This window comes from Dermacentor variabilis, chromosome 10 (assembly GCF_050947875.1).
Source record: "Dermacentor variabilis isolate Ectoservices chromosome 10, ASM5094787v1, whole genome shotgun sequence".
Classification (NCBI taxonomy): Eukaryota; Metazoa; Arthropoda; class Arachnida; order Ixodida; family Ixodidae; genus Dermacentor; species Dermacentor variabilis.
In genome coordinates, this window is record NC_134577.1 from 1,025,071 (window position 1) to 1,048,105 (window position 23,035).

Consider the following 23,035-nt stretch of genomic DNA (forward strand, 5'->3'; position numbering starts at 1 on the left):
CTCTATTTTTTTTTAAACTTTCGAATTTTTGAAAATCCTTTTCATAGAATTCAGGCCCTAAATCGAAATTCCACTTCCAACAGTCACTAGAATTTAACTTTCTCTCTCAAATGCAACAAATTTCATTAAAATCACTCCAGGGGTTATCCCAGAAAAACATTTTTGCATTTTACATGTATTTGAATAGGCCACATCGGAGCTGGGCCCAAGCTAAAGCTTCCTCTTAAGTGGGAGAAAAACATATCACATTATACTAGGGAGTATAGTCCTAGCGAGGAGACAGGTAATCACCTTTTGCCTCTTTGTGTGCATCTTCTGAAATGTCCGAATAAAAAAAAAGTGAAGAAAAAATGAGATGAAGTTGTGGTAATCTGTAAACCTTGATGTCCATGCGCCAAATGCTTAGCACTCGATTCTCCAAAAATAATACATATCTAAGGCTGCAATAGTGTCGCCACACAAACTTCAGCTGCAAGTTGACTACCTGGCATGTTCTAAATAAAATTTTTGCTATAACAGACACTTTTTCATATTCTGTGTCTAACTTTCATGAAACATAGCTTCCCAAACTAATAAAATCATGGGCAATATTTCAGTCAATGCGCATTGTGCACAGTTTGTGCACTTTACTCAATTAAAGTTGTAAACATGACTTCCTTTATAAAATTAGCCAGTGCAATTATGTGCATGCACAATCCTTGTTTCAAAGATGACTGATGCTAAGAGTGCTGGCTAGTGTTGCTGTTAGTCGGGCAAATATGAATGTGTTGATGCACATGTGACGAATAATTCACAAGGGTCTATGGGGTGTGCTGGCAAAAATATACTGTTTTGCATGGTTCTCGACAAAAAAAAAAAGGCAGCACAGAACCATATCTGTCATGAATTTTTAATTAGTAACACAATAAATTATGGCCTTTTTTAAACAAATGCACTTCATGAAATCACTGTTCCAACAAAAATATAAAGAACACATTCATGCATAAGTCTGCTGTCACAGTTGTGACATAAACACGCACATAACCTTAACATCCACAGCAGTGCGTGGGGAAAGGCTGATAAACACATTTAATACAACCATCTGAATGCAGAACCATCACAGTGCTTTTCACTTTTTAATGCTGCAATTGAGACGACTAGGGCGTTTTCCAAACAACACCTAACGATGGGTAACATTGAGGCGTAAATAACAAAAGCACTGAACAGTGGTTCTGGACACAACCTTCCTGTTCTGACAGCCCAAACTTTGCTTTGAGGACGGTGGTGATTGATGAAACACTGCACACACACACAAAAGGAAACCATAAAAAAAATGAAATTGGTGGCTATTCCATTAGCCTGGCACATTGTGAGCAAGACATGAAAGGAGTGGGTCCCCTTTTTCCTGAATGTCTTGCACGGTTGAATATATATTAAAAAAATTCAAAGAGAGAAAAGAACCTAGGAACTGTCACTGATGGAAGCGTCACATTAAAGTTGCGTTGGCGCAAACTGGAAGGGCTGCATTTGTGGCTGTTGAGCATCCACAAAGCAAAAGTGTTGCTTTGTAACCACAGAACACTTTCGGTGAAACAAATGCCACATTTGCCTCTTGCGGAAAAACACTGGCCAGTCTGGTGCATCTCACACCTGGCACAACACAAAAAGTACAGCCGGCTTGTGCAGTAAATTGTGTTCTCAAAAAAAAAAAAAGAAGAAGTGTCAGCTATGTACAGGCTATCACGTGTACACACACTCACACACAAACACACACACATGCACACACAAAAACACACGCGCTGTCACTGGGACGAAAAGGTGTCCTGCACTGCCAGTCGCAAGCCTCAGCAGAACGATTCTCGGCCATCCACTGCAGGCAATGCTGATGAGCTCTCCAATATTGCTGAATGCACATGCGTTACACGAGACGTCAGCAATCCGTGCTGAGGTGTGCTGATGGTTGACAGGGGTGCTTGGCCATGGGTATGGTTGGCCTGCCGTCAACCGGTTGCAGCCTGCACTTAACACGGTCGCCTTCAAAGACCGCCATTACAAGCGCCGGATCGGCAGAGGCGAGGTCCATGGCAGGGTCTGTTTGCTGGTGGTGGTGGAATGCGTGCCGGATAAGAGGCCTTCGGTCGCAGCCCAGGCTCGAGCCTGACTGGTGGCTACTGGCATCCGAGCGGCTTCGCGAGTGGCACTCTTCGTCGAGACCCCGATTGAGCACATTGAAGCTCGGTGCAGGAGGCTCGTCCTGGTCGATGGTCTCGTAAATGTGGTCCAGGTACACGTCTGGGCCGCGGTACTGGCCATACGGCGGCGGATGTGGCTCGTTGCCGTCGCAGTCGTCCGCCATGGAGCCCACCTCACCGCCGCCGTTGTGCCGTGAAAGCACCAAAATGGCATCGCGTGCCCGAGGAGTTGTGTGCGTGTCGAGGGCCTGGCAGGCAGGCATTCTTGTGGATGGACGATCTGAGAAGAGTCAAGACATTTCTTCATTAATCAGATGCAGGGTGAAGTAGAAAAGAAAACATGCAAGGTGTACAGTTTCACAAGCATGACTGCAAAACACTGTCTGAATACAAAATTTCTAAGTGACATGCATGCTGCATCATGGCCTCCAAGGCATGCTGATGCAATCTCGGAAACCGTGGCCAGAATCAGAAAAATAGGTGGTGTCAACCTCCCTTCTGTTAGGATGGGCAGAATTGCAGAATTTTCTACAAAAATTGCTAGAGAGAACTCTGGCACTGGCGATTGAATTTGTACTTGCGGCTCCAAATGTTCTTGTGATTAGGCTTTATCGTTATCAATTTCCAAGCACTCATATGTTTCTAAACATGGCAAGGCATGCGCGTGCATAATCATTGCAAATAGTTGGGCTTACAAGGCAATATGTGGTCGAAAATAATGAATTTGCAAAACTACAAAGCCATTTGAAGACTGTAAGACACAATTGAAGTAAATCTATGTTTCGGTTTGCCATAATTGGCACTTCTGGTAAATTAATAGAAAATTTTATGGATAGAATAGGAAGGTGTCAAGAGCACAGCACTATAGTGGGTAGTGACGCATTTCTTCTGGAAGAAGCGGGGCTAGGGGAGAACCCTGCATCATGAGAGTTTGCTGTTGGGCCATAGATGGCACATGGTATTTAGATGGTATGTAGAATGAGATAAGACAGACAGACATAGCACTGTGGCTAACACTGACAGTATATAACCTTCTGGGCACTCAGGTGCTTGCGTGCATGACATGGGCAAATTGCTCATTTAAGCCTAATGAAATGACTATTTCCCATAATCTCTACATGAAATTAAAGTAGCAAGAAAGCCACTCATACCGTGAGAGGAGGCTTGGTAAGCCAGGGAAAGAAAATACAAATGCAGAAATAAAGAGTAGGTGGCAATGCAAGTTCCTGTGCCATCTTGCCATAAGGTTTTGAAGTTTGAGGGTGTCCACTTGTGCACAGTCAATTTTATTAAAAGTTAACACAGACTATACAATTTATTATAAATGACTGAACTTTTCAAGAACTGTGCCACAACAGCCCAAACATGAACATATACATTGAAGTTTGCGACATTAAGCTCAGAGTACCAGTGCTGGAGTTTCGGCAGAAAATAGAGTAAACAAGTAGAACTTTGACGTTTATTTTCTCTTGTAATAACAAATGAAAATAGAGTTTCGAAAGAATGATTAACCAGGCTAAATGTTAATTAGCATGGGGGAAATACGTACGGGTCTAAGGAAGCCAAAAATCGCTATAAAACTGACTTTTTAAAGCTGATATTTTCAAAATTCATCTCTTTTTACACCAATTTGTAAAGTTTCTCGCTTCATGGATCAATATTTTTGCCGACGAGTAGTAGCTAACCTCATTGTATCTGGTGCAGTTAATGCTGAGTAAAACGATTTCACATATTTAAATGGGAACTCCTGAGGTAATGCTTCCTCTTGAAAATACACGAGCAAAGGACACTGTCAGCTGCTAAAAAGTAAACCCAAATTAAAGGTCAAGCACCACAGTACCACAATGAGGTCAGATTCAAGTGCATAACTAATAAATGTGACGTTTGCCTTATTACAGCACTCCAGTATGAATCAAGACCTTTCCTTGCATGCTATAGTAAACAATACTACATTGGTGTCTTCTTTCACTCATTCCTTATTTGCATATCCAATCAAACTTTCTAAATAGGTTCCGTGCAGTGTGGCATACCTAGTGTGGTCGACCTGACTGAGGATGATTGCGTAACAATGGAGTCCAGATTCTTGGGTGGACACCAAAACTGACTTCCAAGCTGCAAAGGAAAAAAAGGAGGAATTGTGGTGAACATGGTTGCATAACACAAAGTTGCAGAAAGCTGAAACTGATTCTATGGTGGCCTGCATTCTAACACTCATAGCCAACAAGACAATTAACACTGGTGCCACTAAGCCTTTGTTTACAACAAAGACATAGTACAATGTACTTTTGCTAAAGTGTACAAAAACACCTAAATACATAGGGCAGGCAAGACATTTAAGTGATTCTTTTTGGATAACTTCAGCTGCACTGCTAGACATTATTATGTAATAAGACACACAATTAAATATATGCTAATTAACTTGTATGCATATAGGAGGTTGTGGCCAAGTACTGCACCAGGGTGGCCAATCCTGCTCTGGTGAGGGAGTGCGTTACCTGTTCTGGTCACTGGGATCAGGCCACACTCCAGGCCTGTTTATGCAATTTTACCAACACGCGGATTTTTTTTTATCCGGTGGAAAATTGTGCAGCACCGGGATTCAAACCACGGTCCTCTTGCATGCGAGGCGGATACTCTACCTCTATGACACCGGTGCACCTCTCACTTTTTACGCTCCCATAATTGTCCTTCTAACCTGTACTATCTCCTAAAATCCTTCTTAGAGAATCACGTGGTCACTTTCCTATCACAGGCTGGTGAGGTGTCTGCCACACCTACATTGGGCAGCCCTTAAGGCTCACTCCTCACTCCACTGCTGTGGAATATTGTTATTTACGGATTATTTGACCTCCCCTTTCCCCCGGACGTGTTTGCGCAGGCCTACGCCGATGACACTGTTATCGCGCTCTCTGCAGCCAATCGTCGCGCCTTAGAACCTAAAGCATCTCTCACTCTCAATCTCATTTCAACCTGGGCAAAGAGCACTAAACTCACTATCAGTACTGACAACTCATATTTCCTTTACTTCACCAACAGTTACTCCTCTTCCTCTTCACGCACCCGTCTTCCCATTCGCCTTAACGGTATCGCCCTCAAATCTCAGTCTAGTATTAAAATTCTTGGTGTCATCCTTGACACACATCTTACCTTTAATGCGCATGTAACATATCTTCGTACCAAAGCAGACCTTCTTTCTTCCTGTGTTCTCCTGTTCCTTAGAATGCACTACTCGTTGCCTCCCTCTGCTCTTTGTCTCCCCTATCATCAGGTTCTGCTTCCTTCCATAACATATGCTTCTCCTGTCTGGTGGCCAACTTTTCCTACGTCACAGTTTAAACTCAATATTACCTCTATACAACATACTCTTCTCACAATCACCGGCACTTTTCGTACGACGCGTACCTCGTCTCTCCAGGTTTTGACTGATGCTCTACCGCTCCCCATTAAGGCAGGGTGATACGATCTCTCCAATGCTATTCACAGCTTGTTTACAGGAAGTATTTAGAGACCTGGATAGGGAAGAATTGGGGATAAAAGGTAATGGAGAATACCTTAGTAACTTGCGATTTGCTGATGCTTAGTAACTCAGGAGACCAATAGCAATGCATGCTCACTGACTTGGAGAGGCAAAGCAGAAGGGTGGGTCTAAAAATTTATCTGCAGAAAACTAATGTTTAACAGTCAAGAGAACAGCAGTTTACGATAGGTAGCGAGGCACTGGAAGTGGTAAGGGAATACATCTACATAGGGCTGCAGGTAGTGACCGTAGATCCGAATCATGAGACTGAAATAATCAGAAGAATAAGAATGGGCTGGGGTGCGTTTAGCAGGCATTCTCAGATCATGAATAGCAGGTTGCCATTATGCCTCAAGAGAAAAGTGTATAACAGCTGTGTCTTACCAGTACTCACGTACGCGGCAGAAACCTGGAGGCTTACGAAAAGGGTTCTACTTAAACTGAGGATGACACAACGAGCTATGGAAAGAAGAATGATGGGTGTAACATTAAGGGATAAGAAAAGAGCAGATTGAGTGAGGGAACAAATGTGAGTAAATGACATCGTAGTTGAAATAAAGAAAAAGAAATGGGCATGGGCAGGACTGGGGTAGTTGGAGAACTATGGGAGAGGCCTTTGCCGTGCAGTGGGCATAACCAGGCTGATGATGATGATAATTAATTAACTTCTAAACTGGTCGAAATAGACACTACATTGTAATAAAAGATATAGCAGTATCTGTGTATAATGCATACTTATATTTAGATTAACAATACAGTAAAGGTACTAGTTAATTGCCTTCGACACAATGGCTTTCAACAGCAAAGCTGTTGCACGAGAAATGCAACTGTCAAGCCTGAAGGAAACACCCCTTAGTGATGTTGTCAGCGGGCCACAACTATGGCAACCAGAAACGGTGGTCAACTAGCGGTAAGCTGCAAAATGTCACTGTCACTATTCTCTCAGTTGCCAAGCCACAGCTGTGACAGTGTCTCACATTATCAGTAGTTGTGCTGTTCATACTCCCACTTTTTGTCTGGCATATATAATATTGAATGTAGAAAATATATGCTTGGCCTACTTTTAGATTTTCGCAAGGCCCTTGATTGCATACATCCTGATACTCTCCCTTAAGAAGCTTTGCGACTACGGGGTTCGTGGTATTGCGCTTGACCTGTTGAGAAGTTATCTGAGTAATAGGTCCCAATATGTACAAACAAATAACATCTCCTCCAATACATAGACAATAATACACGGTGTCCTGCAGGGATCAATGCTAGGGCCCTTATTATTCATTACATACATCATTTACCTAGCCGATATACATATAATTCTCCAGAACTGGTAATGTATGCTGATGACACAAATTTTTTTCTTCCCGCTCATTACCCGCCCTCCAAAGTATGGTTTCAGTGTGTCTACCAAGTTGACATTTCCAAATTCCCTGTGTTTTCCAGGTTTTCCCTGAGTGCCTTTGCAAAATTCCCTGAGTGACACAGAACATTGACGTCAACACAGGCTGACACTATGTCGCCCGATGCTGTCACTCTCAAGTAAGCACACTAAGAAACGACTTAATCCAGTTTGAATAGTAAGGAGTATCATTTATTTTATTAAAAATATCTGTAGCGAGGGGTTAGTAAAATGCACAGCAAATAAAATAACATTGAAAAATAATGGTAAAACTCATTGCAAATCGAGTGGAAAATTCTCAAATACGAATAAAAACGAAATGCATACATAAACGAATGTTTTCAAATATCCAGTTCAGTCACGAATTATGATCGACTGTTGATACATATGTGTGAAACATAGGTGGTGCTTGAGACTCCACTGAAAGCAAATCAAGGTGATAGAATGACTCTTTGAGCATCTTATGATGAGTCATTATAATTACAGAGCAGCTAAATATTTGAATATGGTAAAGTCAGTCATGCTATGTTTCTTCATAAAAAGGATTAAATCCCCCGCTTGAATTACATGCACAGGTTATTTATTAGCCTCAAGCGTTTCAAGAAAGAAAAAATATATATGTATTTCAAGGTTGCTACCGACATGGCCCATATCAAGCGTCACATAAAACATGGTAATGCCATGACCAAAGTGATACTCTGTAATGATACATATCACTCAGAAGTAAAATGGAAGTAATTTAGATTAACAGAATGTTCAATTTGCCGTAAGCTTGATGTTCATGATCTATTAATTCCTTGCTACCACTGCACAGAAATGGCAAAAATAGATTGCATCTACATATGTGCACGCGGTGATTGAAGGTGATATGAGCTACTTTTATCAATTTATAGCAAGCATTGGTGTGAGGCCCGAACTTTGTCACAAATGAAATTCTTAAGAGCTGGTGTGTCAACCTCAACTCTCCTGACATACTCTCAGCCTGCGCACAACACCTCAGTGTTACGTTTCACTGCTTTAATGAGTTTATTTCGGTTTGGGGATGAGGAAAACCTGCATTCCAGTGTCAGCCAACACTTTGTTTTTTGAGCTCAAGCTCCTTGAAGAAAGTGGCCGGCAGGCTTCCTTTCCCATTCATTCATCATTGCATAGGTCCTTTCTGTTCTCGTCCTCGTTCTAACGCGCATTCACCCCTTGGACCATTCGAAGCATCTTTTTCGTCAGCTGTACAGTCAACGTCCGATTTTTCGGACCCCCTAAGGGCCGCGAAAATGTCTGTAAAATCGGGCAGTCCGCAAAAACGAATCCATGTCTTTTACTGCCATTAAAGGCTCGAATTGCCACAGGCACATCCGAAAAGGCCTACCAGCACGCTTATTAGGCATATCAGTGCACATACTGTGACAGGAGATGGCAGATAACGGTTGGCAGACACCCTGGGTTTACACTTATTTACTGAAGCTTCGTGATTGGTTACATGCAAATAAGCTTAGTTTAAGTATAAATAAAACAAAATATATTCTTTTCAAGGCGATCAACATTGTGGAACGTTATTCTGTACAGATTCGTTAAGATAATACAAAAATCAGTCAGGTTTCTTCTCAAAAATTTCTCAGCCTCAAAACTTGCTTCTGAACTAAGCAAAATTGTTGGTCTGCTTTTTAGGATTTCTAAACTCTTGCCTGTTTGGTTAAAGTTGTCAATGTATAATGTCGTATTGTAATCTCGTGTGAGGTATGACCACGTTTTCAAATTACCATAAACTACTACTGCTACAAAAAAGAGCCTTGCGTGCTATTGGGGGCTATTACGGCGCACCACAAAAATTACGTTCACAACCCTTGTTTGTTGAGCATCTCATACTACAAGCTGACCAAGTGTATTATCTACGACTGTTGCAATACATTCATCAAAACCGTTTGTACTCTGTTACTGACAGTACCATAAATTACAACCTTCGTGAGGTAAAACTACGAGTTCCGCGAGTGCCCACGAATTATAGTAGACAAAAGCTAAATTTTCAAGTACCCAACGCCCTAAACAAGCTTCCCTTTACTGATGATTTCTTTTTATCTGAAAATGTGTTCAAGAAAAACACGAAATGATGTTTGATTGAAGGCGAAATTCAAATGCAAAAAAATGTAATCTACCGTTTGTTTATACATATGTTTCTCTCTATCTATCTTTGTTGCGGACAAGTACTGTACTCGCATTTTTTGTGTCTTAATTCACCAGTCATGTATGCAATGTATTTGTACGTGTATGACTTTGAGTGCTTGCATATTACCTTGCACATGTTTGTCTTTTTCCCTAATTACGTTTCACTATGTGCATTGTAGCGTTGTTTTGACATATTTGTCGCACCTTCTATGTACATTTTTTTGCCTTCATATTATTGCTGCCAACTGTATGGGTACCGGGGCCTTGTCAGGCCTTACCACCTTTTGTCCTGGTCCCCTCTTTTCCTTGAAAAGAAGAATAAACTTCGCTTCACTTCACTAAAATATATATATATATATATATATATATATATATATATATATCAAATAAGACAGAATTAATCATACCAAAAAGTAGCTAGTATCATTACTATATTGTAAATCTAAAAACAGATTCATAGCACATTCTGACGATGCTATAAGTTTTCAGTTACAGAGGTATGACAATATAGTAGATCTTGAAACCAAGTTGAAAATGAATCATATGCTCTTCAAATAGTTTTCAAATATATAGAGACAACTTCTTTCAATGCAGCACTAAATTTTCCCAAGGTTTTACTTAAAACACTTAAATTTCCACCAACAACAAGAGAATTTTAGGGCACTACGCACTGAAATGAGCTCCTATATTACAGTGATTATAATATTTGAGAAACTGTTTTGTTACTACCTTTTAAAGGGACTGACAAACAATTTCTAAGGACCTAGTTTATTATGGTGTGATGCAAAGCTCACCTTTGGTAGTGTTTACATCTGCAACGGTTACTCCGAAAAGCGTGTAGATATTTAGTAAGAAGAATGTTTAGATCTGAAAAGCCTCTAAAAAGTAAGAGTCCCTCCTCCAGCAATGCTAAGAAGTGATAGCGATGTTGACAGCGCGCTTTGCAAATTGTGAAAGCTGCCCATCCTTCTGCTTTCACAGGAGTGAGTGTAACTGTGGTTAACCACCAATGTTTTGCCCTTTTCAACCACTTTTGAAAATAAAAAGGTGGTGCAATAGGTTCGCGTTGTTGTAAACACATTTCTTATATTTGTACTGTGCTTTTCCCCAAAGTACATGCCTACGTCATGGTTGGCTGGCCCCCGTCATCGTTGCTCTGTCGATAGAAGAGCCAAGCCAACTCAACGAAAATGAGGGTGAGAGCAGCGCCACTTTTCTGCTCACTACAAACGAAGGCTTATCTGCACACTGTACATCAGGAAAAACTTATAATAATAAAAAGTATACTGCATTTCAATACTAATAAAGAGACCAGGAACCGCATACACTAGTAGAAGGTCATAGGGTGGACCTCTTATGCAGCTTCATGTTTTTGCCGCGTGGGGCACCAAAGGTCATTTTTCGTGACTTTTAGTGATGGATTAAAAACATAAATCTACATTTAATGAGAAAAACATGGCTTGTTTTAGCCACTACGATAGGGAATAATTCTATCAGCGGCGTTATCTCGATTTGTGTTGTCTCGACTCATTGAACATAATGTTTAATAAAATGGTAGCATTACGAGCGAAGTGAAAGAACCAGTGTACTGCCAAGAGCATTTATAACAGAAATCTTTTTGATAGAATGTGACAGATAAGCCAAGCTTCTAACCATGTGATAATAACATCAGATCGGTGGCACATGAGCATTGGTGGCACATGAGCATTGGTGGCACATGAGCGTCGGTGTCGCATGAGCATTAAGCAGGAACATTGTCCCAAGGCCATTACTGTGCCCACAGCTCCATTAAAGTTTGGGCTGTGTGCTAGACATGTGTACTAGTCAAAGGACGAAAAAAAATGAACCCCTTGCTGTTTCAGTTTTTCCTTTTTCGAGTGCTTGCATGTCGGTGCTGATTATCTGTAACAGTTTGATAAATATTTCGTGTTTCAAATATATCAACTACATATATTCAATTCGAGCGCTGAATCAAATAGATATACAGTCGACTTTCTGTGACGTTCAATTCCCCACGTGTAAGAGGCAGACGAGAGCGAACAACCAACCGACACAGACTCTGGTGATCAACTGGCTTTATTCCCATTCGCACGCTCTGCGAACCATGCCACTAGCCAATGAGATGGTGCGGTGTCGCCATCTTCAGTTCCCCTCTGGAAGCACTACACTCCTCCATACCCACACAAAGAAGGCGAAGGTCTCACGGCGAATAGTGCAGAACGGATTGCCTAGCCCTTGAGCTTCTTTGCACGGGCGGTGTGTGCGGCTGAGAAATGGAGAGTGCTGGAACATCCGGCACGTCCACAGGTGAACCCTCGCTAAGTTGAGCTTCGTGCTGTGCAACTCCGTCCTCACCGTTGGTGCTCAGATGCGGTTGTCCGGCAGGTTTGTGTTGGCCATGTGAACTCCTATCATATGAGCAGCCCTGCGGATTTGCCGCAGCAGCCAGAGGCCCATCATGTATGGCGAAATAAGGGTGCAGGTGCTCTTGATGTCGCCTCCAGGATCGACTATAGGGCACTGTGACATCAGCGATGTGGTCGCCCAATGTAGCAGTCACTATCGCTAGAAGCCGGGGTGGACTGTATCGAAAGTTTTGTGCATTAGACAACGTCCCCTGGTTGCACGAGCGGCGTTAAGCAAGCTACCTTCTCGAGCGCCACTTTCTGCTTTAGTTACCTTGTCAGGACTATCGACCTCATGTCAGGATGCAGTAGAGTCAACACTGTCTTCAGCCTGCTTCCCATCATCAGCTCAGCCAGTGAGCATCCCATAGTCTCATGCGGCGTTGATTGGTAGTTCAGAAGGATGCAGGCAAGCTGGCACTAAGAGGTCCCATGTACTGCCTTCTTCAGCTTCACTTTTGTTGTTTGCACTGCACACTCCACAGAACCATATGATGCCAGGCGATACAGTGGCGGAATCTTCGAAGAACGCCAACATAATCTTAATCCATAAGAAAGGGGATGCCAAAGATTTGAAAAATTACACACCGATCAGCTTACAGTCCGTTGCCTACAAAGTATTTACTAAGGTAATCGCAAATAAAATCAGGAACACCTTAGACTTCTGTCAACCAAAGGACCAAGCAGGATTTCGTAAAGGCTACTCAACAATAGAGCATATTCACACTATCAATTAGGTGATAAAGAAATGTGAAGAATATAACCAACCCTTATATATAGATTTCATTGATTACTAGAAAGCGTTTGATTCAGTCGAAACCTCAGCAGTCATGCACGCATTACGGAATCAGGGTGCAGATGGGCCAATGGGTAGCGAACATGGTCTGCAAACATGGAATATGGTAGCATCTGCCGAAGGTGTACTCAAAGGAATGACTTATATTCATTCTGAATAGGCGTCAGTCACAATAGTAAGTACCGATTTTGGACACTGCCGGCAAAGTCAATGTGAATTTGTGACCACAGCCTCTCAGGAAACAGCCATGGCGTCATTTCTGCCGGCCGCATCGTCCTCTGGTTCTCCTGGCACACACAGCAATGACGCACCGCATTGGTGATGTCTTCATCCAAAGTATACCACCAGACGTGGCTAAAAGCCACTGTTTTCATATTTTCAATACCAGGATGGCCTTCATGGAGTAGATTCAGCACTTGCGGTTGCAAGGTACTAGGAATCACCACTCGTGACCTGAGCAGGATGCAGTCTTCTTGTACACTCATTTGCGTACTGCAATGGGCACGAGGTATTCGTGCAGGGTCCCGTAGGTCTTTTCCAGCACACAGCGCCTCTTGAACTTTTGCCAGCACAGAGTCCTGGGAGGTTGCTTCAGCCACTACAGGTGGCATCAAGACCTGAGGATAGGCACCCTCAAGCATGAATACTTCTGTTGGCTGCTCGACGATGTGCACAGGAACAGGAAGGGGCAGCCAACTCAAACAGTCAGTGTTCGCGATGCTGGATCTGGGTCTGTATTTGAGCTTGTAGTTTTATGTGGCCAGCATCAGTGACCAGCGCAGCACTTGCGGGGAGCATGTCTCAGGCACAGGCTTGTCAGCGGTGAGCAAGCCAAGCAAAGGCTTGTGGTCAGTGACCACCTCAAACTCTCGGCCCCATGCATGCTATCAAAACTTCCTCACTCCAAACACCAGAGCAACAGCTTCTTTGTCCAAATGACTGTGGTTGCACTCAGCTGGTGCAAGACTTCTTGATGCGAATGCGATTGGATGCTCAGCACCCGTATCCACACGGTGCACCAGCACAGCTCCCACTCGATAAGGTGGCACATCCCAAATCAGTACCATGGGCTTCTTCGGGTCATAGTATGCCAAAACTGCAGTGGACACCAGCAATTCCTTGCTTTGCTGAAACGCGCTTTCTTGATCAGCACCCCACATCCCCAGTGTCTTCGCTCCAAGCAGCTGATTTAGTGGATGAAGCACAGTAGATAAGTTCGGCAGAAACCACGGGTAGAAATTTACCAGTCCCAAGTAACTTTGCAGTGAGTGCACATCGCAAGGCCTTGGGGCCTTCAGGACAGCTTCAGTCTTCTCAGGATTGGGGTGGAACCCAGTCGACATGAGAATGTGGCCCAGGTATTCTACCTATGGATCCATAAAGGCGCAATTGTTGAGCTTCGGCTTAAGTCCAGCTCCTTTCAAGCGCTGCAATACTAGAGACAAGTTTTCAAGGTGATCCTCATCATTGTGCCCAGTCACCAGGACTTCATCAAAATACACAGCCATGTGCTGTAGCCCTTGTATCAAGTTGTCCATTTCCCTCTGGAATATAAATGGTGCTGATGTTACGCCGAAGGGCAGGAACGTGTATCAGTACAGCCAAGTTGGTGTGTTGATGGTTAGCAGCTTCGAGGATGCTTTGTCCACTTCCACTTGTAAGTAGGCATCTTTGAGGTCAAGCTTGGTGAATTTTTTACCGCCACTGAGCCTGGCGAAGAGGTCCTCTACATGCGGAATTGGATAGTTCTCGGGCATAGTCACAGACTTCACAGTGACCTTGAAGTCACCGCAGATTCGGATCTGTCCGTTGCACTTAAGAATAGGCATAATGGGGGCAGCCCACTCCGATGTTCTCACTGGCTGCAGCACTCCAACGTGTTCCAAACGGAGCACTTCCTAGTTAACACGATTGATTATCACGAATGGCACAGGTTGAGACTTGAAAAACTTGGACTTGGCGTTGTCTTGTATGGTGATTTTTGCAGCAACGCCTTTGAAGGTTCCAAGCTCGTTATCAAAAACACTGGAGTACTCGTCCAGTACATCCCGAAGCGACACTGCATTCAGCACCCTCGAATTACACAACTCTATGCCAAAGTCCTTTATCCAACTGTGCCCCATGAGGGTCGGGCAACCCCCAGAAACAACGTACAGCACATCATCACACTTGCGGTCCCCAAGCTGAACAGTCACGGGCAGACTACCCAGCACAGATGACAGCTCACCGGAATAAGTTTTCAACGTAACGACTGATGGCTTCAGACATGCTGATGGAAAGACATGACGGACATATTTACTTCCGTGTCAACTTCCATCAGCAATGACGTCCCGTTCACAGCGATTTCCACATTGTACGGCTGAGTCACTTCTGCAGAGCCTTGCAGAGTCTACATTTCGTACACTTGGGGCGCATCCAGCCACTTTGCAGTCTTTTCAGTTTCGTCATACCCGCTGTCACTCATGGCATGCACAGATTTTTTCTTCACAGATGACGGCGCTAGTCCCTTATTGGAGCTCAGTTTTTTTTTTTTTTCTTTACACACACGAGAGAGATGGCTCTTCAGCCAACAGTTGTGACACACACTGTTGAGGCGCTGGCACTGCAACGTTAGATGCCTGCCACCACAGCAAAAACACACAATGGGCGCTTCATCTTGCCTCGCAGAGTCATGTGATACAGCATTGGTTGGCGCAATGAATGACACAGGCGCCATCGAAAGCACTTGTGAATCCTTGCTGGCTGCCTCCATTGCGAAAACGATTTTCTTCGCTACGTCCAGCGTCAGGTCCGGCTGCTCCAGCAGTCGTCTCTGCACAGCTTCATTGTTAATGCCTGCAACGGTATGGTCATGCAGCATTTTGTTACGAAATGTGCTAAAGTTGCAGTCGTCAGTGAGTTTGTTCAATGAGGCAAAGTAGTCCGCAGCCGTTTCACCCACCTGTCGTATTCTTGAGTTGAATTTGAACACGGTAACACTTCCGATGGTTTTGGCGAGAAATGCTTCCCAAGAACATCTAAAATGGTGAACAAACTTGCCTCACACAGTTTCACGGATGCCAGCAGATTATGAAGTAGGGTGTATGTGGCCAAGCCACAACATGTGAGCAAAACAGCTCGTTGCATGTCATCCGGCACATTGTTGGCGATAAAGTACTGCACAATCCGCCCTTGGTATTCTTCCCAGCTCATCTGCGCGTCGAACGGCTCCAGCTTGCCTACGCTCGGCATTTCCGAAGTACAGGAACACAGCCCAGGGCAGCAGTTGCACTAGAAAACAGCCTCCAAACAGCTGAACACATCTTCCTTGTCGCCACTGTGACGTTCGATTCCCCGCGTGTAAAAGGCAGACGAAAGCGAACAACCAGCCAATACAGACCCCAGTGATCGACTGCCTTTATTCCCATTCGCGCGCTCTGCAAACTGCACCATTAGCCAATGAGATGGTGTGGTGTCACCATCTACAGTTCTCCTCTGGAAAAATGACACTCTCGTTACAACGGACTTTGATAATCCGACAAACAACGTCCGCATTATCCGAAGTTCATAATATCCAAAATGCCTCACTTCCGAAACTTTCGTCGCAACATATTCTTGGTATTTAGCGTGAAGTGACACAGACGAAGACTAGAAGAAGGCAGGACTGTCTTCTAGCCTTCGTCAGTGTCACTTCGTGCTAGAAACCAAGAATATCATTATATTGTTTTGTGCGATGTTTTTTGGAGTGAACATTCGCAGATGCAAGTGAGCAACCTCCTTTCAAGAAGTACTTAAAGAAATGCGAGTCATATTCCTTTGTGAAAGGTGCACATTGCAGTGGTGAAGTGGAAAATCTGGGCTTTTCTTCCTTCTCTTACCTACCCGGACTTAGCCAATGGTCTCTACTAAAACAATACTCTAGCTTCTTGGCGCTGGATTCGTTCAACAGATCATCCATCCAATGTGATGTAGCCGCGGTGCTCGTCACGCTTGACAGCTTTGCACTTCGTCAAAATTATTGTTTGTCGTAACCGCTGTGGACGAAACCACGGTCGCTATCGGCATGATCATGGATGGCGACTATGCAATGTTGAGGACACACAGCTGACGCATGCACCAAGTCAAAAGGAAACTACTGTTTGCCACAACCACTGCAGATGAAACTATAGTGTACTAGATTAGGGGTAGTGGGCCGTGGGAAGGCTCCGCGGTGAAGCAATTTTCCCAGAAACGTACAGGTGGCGATGCCGCGCCTTTTATCTTGGCCCTTCATGCATGCGTACGCGTCAAATGTCTCCTCGCCTGGCTGGAAAAACACATTTCAATTCGCTCCACCACGTTCTCTAATACTATACAGAAGAGAGATAAAGAGGGCAAAGAAACCGAGTTGCTTCGTTCTCTTTTCTTGTTCTTTTTTTCTAGGAAGGACACGAGCTCAAAAAGTTTCATTGGTACATGGGAGTCCAAGCACGCACCGGTGGCACCAGTGGCACCAGTGGCTTATCAGAACCTGCACTGAAATGAAAACATTCAGTGTACACACAGGTTTAGTTCTGCAGACAGCGCTTTAGTTATACATAAAAAAATGGGCTCCAATCCATTCTGTGAACGTGGTTGGACAGCGAAGCTGTAAACGACAACCAGACTGATTACCCTTTGCGACGCTATAGGTTGAAATTATTCACGTGGCAGCATTCACATGCACTTTACCTAATTATTACGTTTCGACGGCCTAGCTGCGACTTGGCTTCTGCCGTTACTTCATGCACTACAAGAAATGAGCCAGAGATAAGAGAAATTCGCCGCACCTTGTATGCACGCTGCTCTTCAGGAGTCCTCATATTACATGTGCATGTCATAACACAAATCAGTTGCTAGATGGGTTCTTCTTGCACGTACGAAAGTGTAGTTACATCACTCCCTGCTTCGTATGCAAATGTCAAGCCAGTCAAGCTGCCGTCGGCATGGCAGCTTGCGCAATTGTAATCCTTACAGGGAAACATATGCGGGGAGCGCTACGTGCTTTACATTGCATGTAGGCGTAGGAGTGTCTTATCACCAATTATGCACGTGGTTCGGATGCTTGCCTTAAGCTTGTTCTTCATTAAAATATACGCTGGATGCAGGAGGAGGATGGAACTTTATTATTGCAGACATCGTTGCGCGGCCTATTCTTGGGTGGTTCCCTCTGACAGGGCTCCACTGGCGATCGTGGCTTGCAGGGTTTGGTCGAGGGTCACCAGTTGGCTTCCCAGGTCCAGTTCGGTGAGTCTCGCCTCCCAAGACCCCGTAGTGAGTGCGTGTGCTGTGACTCATGGCAAAATTGCATCGCCCGGACGGTCGGTGCATTCGTGTGTTATGTGTGCGAGTGCCGCTGTGTGGTTGCGACACTAGGGACATGTCCGCGATGTATATCTGTCTGGGGAGATTTTCTGTATGTTGTATGCGCGATTCCAGAGAATGTATGCACTGTTGGCTTCACTTTGCTAAGTGCTCGTATACCCTCTGCCTTACGGAGGTATGAGCCATAGATGATAATAGTTTTCTGTCGATGTTACACCACGAAGAAATCCCAGGATACTAGCCATAGACAGCTTTGCTGTACAACAGGACGAAGACAGTCATGCAGCACCTGCTTCGCTTCTGCCATGGTATGCAAGAGTGGTTCTGATATTGACGTGCAGCAAACATATGTCCGGAGGACAACGTCGCCTTGTGCGCTTCCGGAGTCCATGAAGAGAGTCTATTCGATCATGACAGCATCAGATTGACTGTTAAAAGAGGCGCAAACATAAGCGCAGCACCACCATGGTTGGAAAATTTGTGAACAGCCCACTGCTCTGTCGATTGAGACACATTCCATAAGTCAAACGGCATGTACTGCATGCACGTCAATTGCCGGCCCATCTCCGTTTGAAGCCCATCAACTTGCAAGCAAGGTTTCTTAGACGAGCCACACACTGCAGGTTCTGTGCACATCTTTTATTATTGGAGGTCTTTCGCGTGCTGGCACCTTCGACAGGTACTTGGGAACATTCGGCAGAATGGGCAATACTGCGTCCCGTGAAAGCAAAGGTTTTCCACATGGTATCCACACTGCCTTTCCATCAATGACGTGAACATAGTCTCGAAATATGTACTTTTCTTCGAACTGTAGCTCACACAAAGCGTCAGTCAGCTCCAGGGGCTTATCAGCACGGTGAATGTTCAGATTCCAAACACAGCGCCTTTTGTCGTCCTTGGGGACACCAAACAACTTCGGTGTGTTCTTCGTGCTGCTATACCCACTTCTGCAACCGGGAGCGAAGCAGTAGCTCTTCCGACGAGGCTTCATCATGTCACCTCATCGGTCAGAGAAAAAACTGCACCCGAGATAACAAATGTGCACACAAACCCCAGAACAACACAAATACGTGGACGAGTGCAGGCGCCAGGCCAATGTGCGAGCATGGCGAGCCCCAGGTGAAAGGCTCCATAGCGCCGCCTCGCGGCCGTAAATGCTTTCCTTATTTTCTGCTTCACACCTGCGCATTGCCCGCGCCCCCCCCTTGGCCCACTACCCCTACTCTAGTACACTAAAACAAAATCGCTGTCGCTATCGATGCCATCATGGATGGCACGACTACGCAGTTTTGAAGACATGCAGCCAGCGTACACGCACCAAGTCAACATGAACTGCTGTTTGCTGCAACCACTGGGCCCGAAACCGCGGTCGTTATCGACGCGATTATGAAATGGTACGACTGTGCATTTATGAAGGCACGTGGCCATTGCAATGTTATGCACTGCAGTAAATGCAAGAATAAAGGATTTAGAGACACAAATAGGCACAAGGCATTCCTGCGTTGTCGTCGCACAGAGTTTCTCACTATAACACCTAGAGGGACATCTGGTGTTACCGTCTATGACGGTTTCATAAGGGGCACTCTGCTGTCATGGGGATGACGGTATTGGTGTCTGCGAGGCTTTTGTTGGCTGGTGTTATGAGAAGCTTCATCTAAAACGGGGATGTGGCTACACAAATAACGCGCTCTTAAAGTAAAATCTTCATAAAATGTTTTCATTCACCCATATTACATCTTCCAATGAAGTTTCCTCACCTACAATGCATAACTAAGCCAAGGAAAGCAAAAACAGACGACAAACTGTTCCAAAGTGAGAGCAAATGTTGTCTGTCCTCCAACTTCAGCTGCCCGCTGATACTTTTTATGTTTCATATAAATATAATTGTACATCTAATAACAAGTCCTCATATTTAAACAAAACCTGTTTTTGTGTAATAATAAAACTAAAACAGCTTTTTATTGCTGCTTCTGTAGAAAATGAATCATTGTGACAGACAGAACGGCGCTAGCCAGGCATGTCTTCAAGGCGTCCTGGCTGTCCAAGAACAATGCCAATTTGAAGTCACAATATACTGGCATTCCCACGCATCCCATAATGCAGCTGCACCACATTTCCCTCAAGGTAATATAGTGAGAAACTCTATGCTGTCACACGTACAATTTCTGCTGTTGATTATGGTGATGCGGAATCCACCGTTTCATTTCTGTTGGACGCTAGTGCCTATTTTGCTCTTTTGCATCGCACATTTGCAACGCTCGCCGAGCTCCGAGAGTTGTCAGATGGGGGGCAAATATGTTCAACTTAACGAGAGTGTGATTGCATTAATTAATGCATATGCTTGGTGGGACCACAGGAGCAATCCGAATTATCCGATTTTCGGAATTAACAAAGGTCAAATTAACCAGGGTCGAATGAGGTCTTACCGTATAACGAATTCACCTGTACAATGAAGAAATTCAGGCATCCCCGATGGTTGATTTGTTGCTTTCAGCGAACGTTCATGTAGTGGTGTCACCACTGCCCTCCAGAAATTTAACCAAGGTGTACTTTGCATGATAGCGGTAGCACTGGCACTAGTGACAAACTAGAAGAGCATGGCAATGTCAGAAGTAGTCCCATTGCACTGCTCTAAGAATCGCACAACTCAACTCGTACTCAACTTCTTGTAGCGAATCAGCGTGTGCGACAGCTAACAAATGCATTGTAGTTGACAACAACAGTGATGTAATCGCAACGGACAATCAAGAGTGTCTTCAAGCCAGATAGGGCAGAAAGGATGCGAATGTCAATGAAGGCAACAGTGATGAAGATCCGGTACACGAACAAAAAATTTTGATGACAAGGGAGGCGATAGCAGCATTGGACAATCAGAAACATTAATTTTCGTGGCTGCTGAATTTCGCTGCAGGGCATGCTGTGAACCTTAATGCAATTAACTTGACTGCAGTCATACATTCTGTCAGCAAAAGTGTGCACAAAAGAGTTAGCAACTTATTTCACTAAGTATCTCTTGAATTTATGTTAAAGAAAGGTTTTCTCTTGTTGAACATGCTTAGTCTGCTCTGGTGTGAGCGGTACGGTGTGAAACCTTTATAATGAGTTTACGTGTATAAAAGAGGATTTTGGAGGCCCAGTGCACTTTGTTATAAAGGCATTTGAGTGTATATAGGTGTGCCTTGTGTAATTCAACGTAAGTCTCATACCTTCATGTCACAAAACATGACATCATTACTACATGAAATCTGTTGCAAATCTGAACCTATCAACCAGCAACGAAGCAGAGGGAGACAATTCTGTGAACCAGCCACAGAACCACAGAGTAGCCACAGAGTACCACTTTCACTTGTGACTAATGCATAGTTTGTCACATTCTGGAAGTGCAAACGTAGTGTGAGATGGTGAGAGAAAAGAAAAAAAAAACTCAATTTGATGCAACTTCACATCCACAGGTTGTAGTTGCAGCGTGGGCTGTTGCCTCTTGGCCAAGTGTGGCGTATTTCCTTGTAAATATACTTCTATATAGCTTTTCGTCTGCGTCTGCCTACGTAACATATCTGGTGGAGGTTGACGTTCCCTGTACCTCGTCACGGAGCTTCGCAGTGGACAGTACGTCGGGCCTTCCTTCATGGCTCCCGGCAACGACAACTCGACTCCGCCGGCTCCTGCACCTGCTGCCACTTCGACGACCTACATTACTCTCCCCGCTCCCCGTGATCCTGGCGTGTTCTCGGGCAAAGATGGGGAAGACGTCGAGGACTGGATCAGCCTGTATGAACACGTCAGCCGCAATAACCGGTGTGACCCTACTATCATGCTCGCCAACATAGTCTTTTACCTTGGTGGCACACCTCGAGTTTAGTTTCGCACGCATGAAGATGAGCTCACCAGTTGGGATCCGCTTAAGCAAAAGCTCCGAGACTTGTTCGGCAACCCATACGGTCACCAACTTGCCATGCAGAAGGCATTATCCGGCTGTGTGCAGAGACGTCAACAGAGCCCTACGTCACGTACATTCAGGACATCTTGGCTCTGGGCCGCAAAGTTGACGCACATATGACTGAGTCAGACAAGGTTTCCCACATCCTCAAAGGCATTGCCGATGACGCCTTCAACTTGCTCGTTTTCAACAGCATGGCGACGGTGGATGCAGTTATAAAAGAGTGCCGCCGCCTGGAACTCGCTAAAAGCCGACGTATCAACCAGCAGTTTGCCCGTCTGCCCAACACCCCAGCGACATCTTCCTGTGCCGACGGTCCTCGTCCCAACAACACTGGCGATGTTACCAGGATCGTCCGGCGTGAGATCGAGGCCGCCTATCCAGCTGCCTTCGACTCCAGCTCCTCCAATGCACCTGCAGTCACGGTTTCCCCGATTCAGGCAGTTGTCCGCCAGGAGTTCGAAAACATGGGTCTTCACACCATCTGCTCGGCCCATCGCCCTGATACCCAGCACCTCCACCAGATATGTTACGTAGGAAGATGCAAACGAAAAGCTATATACAAGTATATTTACAAGGAAATACGCTTCACTTGGCCAAGAGGCAACAGCCTGCGCTATCCTCCAATCGTTATCGCAAATACTGTTCCGTAGCAATATCAAGCAATTATTCTATAGAAAGCATAGCAAGTAAAAATAAACTGCACTGCAAAATGCACAGAGTGAGATTTCTATGACTACACTACTTGCATATATTTCACAGCACTGCCTGCTATAATCAAAATAAATTTCAAGTCTGAAGACACTAATGTCAGGAAACCCCCCGTCTACAGATACCGAATAGTTTCTAAGCAGAAAAGGCATCTTATTTACAAAGAGTGAAAAAAGGCATCTTAGCATGTTGGGGATGCAAAAAGAACTTCACAAGACATCTGTTGAAGCAGTGTGCCCCATTTATTCTTTGGTGAGAGGCTAAATATGCAAAACAAAAATGTTAAAATTCTATTATACAAATATGCAGGGCTGTAATGAAAATAAAAGCTGGTAAGACCTAGTCTAAAACCAGCTCATATGCTTTTTCAATATTTTTCCCTCGTAACATTTTATCGCTGTCATGTGTATGCAAGTGCGATACAAGGGATGCTACACCAGCACCACAAATCCCTGTGAAGAAGCGTACACAGCAATAACTGCGGTTAAAAGTTGAGTCTTAAACAGCGACCCATGGCTTAATTAGGCAATGTGCTCATATGCATGAGCACCTAACAAGCTGCGAAATAAAATTTCGCTATTATTTTAACCATTGCACCTAATGTCGACATGTGTGTGGAA

The 23,035-nt window shown here is 44.4% G+C and overlaps 1 protein-coding gene across 4 annotated transcripts in view; it reads right to left on the bottom strand.

The window, feature by feature from the left end:
- Positions 1-875: 875 nt before the first annotated feature.
- The window catches only part of LOC142559719 (latrophilin Cirl-like), a 504,865-nt gene continuing 482,705 nt past the window's right edge, over positions 876-23,035 (bottom strand). For all 4 annotated transcript variants that reach the window (XM_075671296.1, XM_075671294.1, XM_075671295.1 and 1 more), the window contains 2 exons: positions 4,202-4,283; positions 876-2,451 (listed from right to left, as the gene is read on the bottom strand). In XM_075671296.1, the coding sequence (XP_075527411.1) occupies positions 1,910-2,451; positions 4,202-4,283 (624 nt within the window). In that variant the 3' untranslated portion in view covers positions 876-1,909. The remainder of the gene's footprint in view (positions 2,452-4,201; positions 4,284-23,035) is intronic.